The 3,214-nt window shown below is 36.7% G+C and overlaps 1 protein-coding gene across 1 annotated transcript in view; it reads left to right on the forward strand.

The window, feature by feature from the left end:
• ydjc (YdjC chitooligosaccharide deacetylase homolog) overlaps positions 1-3,214 on the forward strand; it is a gene marked incomplete at its 5' end in the record, with an annotated part of 20,587 nt that overhangs the window by 14,550 nt on the left and 2,823 nt on the right. Inside the window, 1 exon segment of the mRNA XM_014030660.1 lies at positions 611-788. Within this exon segment, the coding sequence (XP_013886114.1) occupies positions 611-788 (178 nt within the window).

Here is a 3,214-nt window from a genome sequence, read left to right on the forward strand (position 1 = left end):
CCCCCTTTTTTTTTTTTTTTTTTTTACATTTTATCTTTTCTAATGTTCTGATTTAAGTTGCACTACGGGAGCTGCAAAATATTTTGTTGTTCATTGTCTGTGGACTGCATTGTTCTTTTCAGTGCAACAATGACAAAGTTTTATCTATCTATCTATCTATCTATCTGTCTGTCTGTCTGTCTGTCTGTCTGTCTGTCTGTCTGTCTATAATGTTCTCATTACTTCTTTATCAACGATTATAATGAAGTAAAACTAAAATGAAACTGTTCTCCTATAATTTACTTTTCTATAATTTTTTTACAACAGTTGAACAGAAAATATTTGACTAAAATCATACTCTTTAACGTGAACACATGAGCAGATAAACATTTTCTTTTCTTCCCCCTAAACCTTTAGTTCATGGGACAAAGTGACTATAATATTATTTCAACATTAAAACAACGTAAAAATTTTTAAAATATATAATCACAACAAGGACATGGTTATTTTGACACTTATTAATGTCTGCAAGTATCCTTCAGAATCTTTTCTAATTGCTGTTTTGAACTCATGAAAGGGTCTTGAAAGAGAGCACTGGTGATTTTTGTTGTATTGTGTGTTTATGATCCAGATATCCGTGAGGTGTTTGCACACGTCCTGTCAGATCTAGGGATTTTCTACACTCGTGTTCCAGTGGAACCAGGTTTACAGAACTGCCCGTGGCTGCCAGAGCACCTCCAAACTTTCTACACGCAGGTGGAAAAAGACGCTTTGGACTCTGTCCCTGTCTTCCGACGCCATGGCATCAGGTACAGTATGTTGTCACATGGGTCTGGTTTATGTGTATTATTTTTGTGTCCTGAGGCCTCGTGTGTCAACGGCGCATACTCACAGAAAATGTTGCAGCGGCATGTTTCACACAAAACTTGAGATGTATGAAAATGAAGGTTAAGAGTTGTTTGTTTACTTAAAGTGGATGTCACCAGTGTCTCCTGCAAAGCAGGTGCTAAACATAGCATTCCTCATCAATGAGCAGCAAAGCTAAAAGCTGTCGTGATGCCCCCTCAGCTTGCACAAAATGAGTCATCTTTAAGTTTAGGTTTCTACAACTCCAAAATAGACTTATCTCAAAAGGCAGTCAAATATGTATTTAGTGGTATCATGCCCAAATGAAGACAATAAAATCAATACAAACGTCATTACTATGCCATAGTGTTTTATTTTTTGTACATAAATTTTGCCCTTCTGTACTTGAGAGAAGCAATCATTGGCTCTGGTTAAAGTCAGGATGTTTGAACCAGATTCTTCTCTGTAAAGCATGGTCAGTGCAGTGAGATGTGATGTTGTGTACCTGAGGAAAGTTGGTTTCATCACAATACATTACTAATGAAGTAGCATTCAGTTTGTGTRCTGTACAGAGTATTTACACTTGTTTAAACACCAGGTAAGMTGCCCCTATTCTTCAGTCAGGGAGSTTCCAGCCAGATGGTGAAAGTCAAAAACAAGCTCATATTTGTTCTTGATTAATTAAATTAAGCTGCAGAACGCTGAGAGCTTAAARGTTGACCAAAATGGGTGTGTGTTGCCTTGAAATGTGTGTTTATTAGAAAGGAAAGCTCTGCACATAGATGTTGRGGGAAACAGGATTGCATACATGTCAGGTTGTACAGATTGTCWKTAATTTACACAGATTTTCCYTCATTTTGCAGGCATACAGATTTATAGAGTATGGTGGAAAAAGCTTTTCCATGTCTGTTAAACCAAATGTAAAAATACATGATCAAAACATTTCTTCACTACAATGGTTTCTGAGTAATTTTATTGTAATAAAATGAGAGTCAACATGCATACAGCAATACAAGCTGAGTCTGGGGACACAGCCCCAGTGAAGCATCTTCATACCTTTTGTAGAAACCAGTCCAAAACTGGTTATTTCTGACAAGCAAGGAGTGGATCTTTATCTGAGCAGCAAAAAAATCCTAGTTTCAGTTAAAAACTTGTTCTGCGGTCCTTCAACAGAGAAAAACACCTYAAGATGTGGTTCTACTTCCTATTTCACAGTCACTTACACATYCACATTCCAACAGTAACAAAACACATAGATCTGCAATCTGTTTGTGCAGAAACCACAGCAGTGTGTGACATTAAAGCTTGAAGAACAAGAAAACACACATTAAAGGTGCCCTGCTAGAAACTCGCAACATGAGTTAAAACAACTCAGAATTACGTGACAATACATATGCAGTATATTTTATAAGTGAAACATAACACTACCAAAGTATAAACACACGGGCAATCATTTTATTTTTCTTCACAAGAGCAATCTCACTGACTTTTTCAAGTTTGACAGATTTATTTCCAAAACCCAGTTTGAAATATATGAAACATGTCAAGAGCCTGTAGGACGTTAAACAATAAATAGAAATAAGTTCTCCTGTCCTCATTTCCTCCTGCTTTTRCTGCACAAAGCAGGTGCTGTCATCTCCACAGCTGACAGTCTGCCTGCACCCCTCACCCCAGCCCCCCATGTGGGATTAATGCAGATTTTTTGCGAAAATTCTGAATTTGTGAGGCTCATTTTACAGGTAAATGTCCGAAGGGGTTAATATGTGGCATTACCAGGAAGGAACATGGAGAGTTCACTAAAAGTTGAAGTGAACATAGAGTGTTGTAGTGATGGTCTGAGAGCATCTGCACATACTCTGGCAAACACTCGTTATATGATGTACTAAAAGACTATTAAAAACAGACAGACCCTGAACCGACGCGGGCCTACCCGGTCTAGGTGGGCCGGGTCCTCGGTAGACCGCGAACACCGGAAAAAGGTGTCTGTGAATTTGGACGGTCTAGCCTCCCGTCCTTACCCATCGAAATTAGAAAAATATCAATATATTATCATTATTAATATCACAAAACAGTAAGATTAGCTTAAAGGTAATATTTGAGGAACTAATGAACCCACCGTAGGTGCATGTTTATTTCATCATACCAGCTCGTTTTATTTCTGACAAAAATAATATTAAAAAAACATGTTTGTAAATGATAAAAGCATTAACAACCACAGATTTATAGTAACTAAGTACATTTACTTCATTACAGTACTTAAGTAGTTTTTTTGAGGATTTGTAATTTTACTAATTGATTTTTAAACAGCTACTTTTACTTTTATTTTGTTACATTTTAAAGCTAAAACTGATACTTTTACTTCTTTTACTTTAAAATGTAACACCTAGTT

This window comes from Austrofundulus limnaeus, unplaced genomic scaffold (assembly GCF_001266775.1).
Source record: "Austrofundulus limnaeus strain Quisiro unplaced genomic scaffold, Austrofundulus_limnaeus-1.0 Scaffold1098, whole genome shotgun sequence".
NCBI lineage: Eukaryota > Metazoa > Chordata > Actinopteri > Cyprinodontiformes > Rivulidae > Austrofundulus > Austrofundulus limnaeus.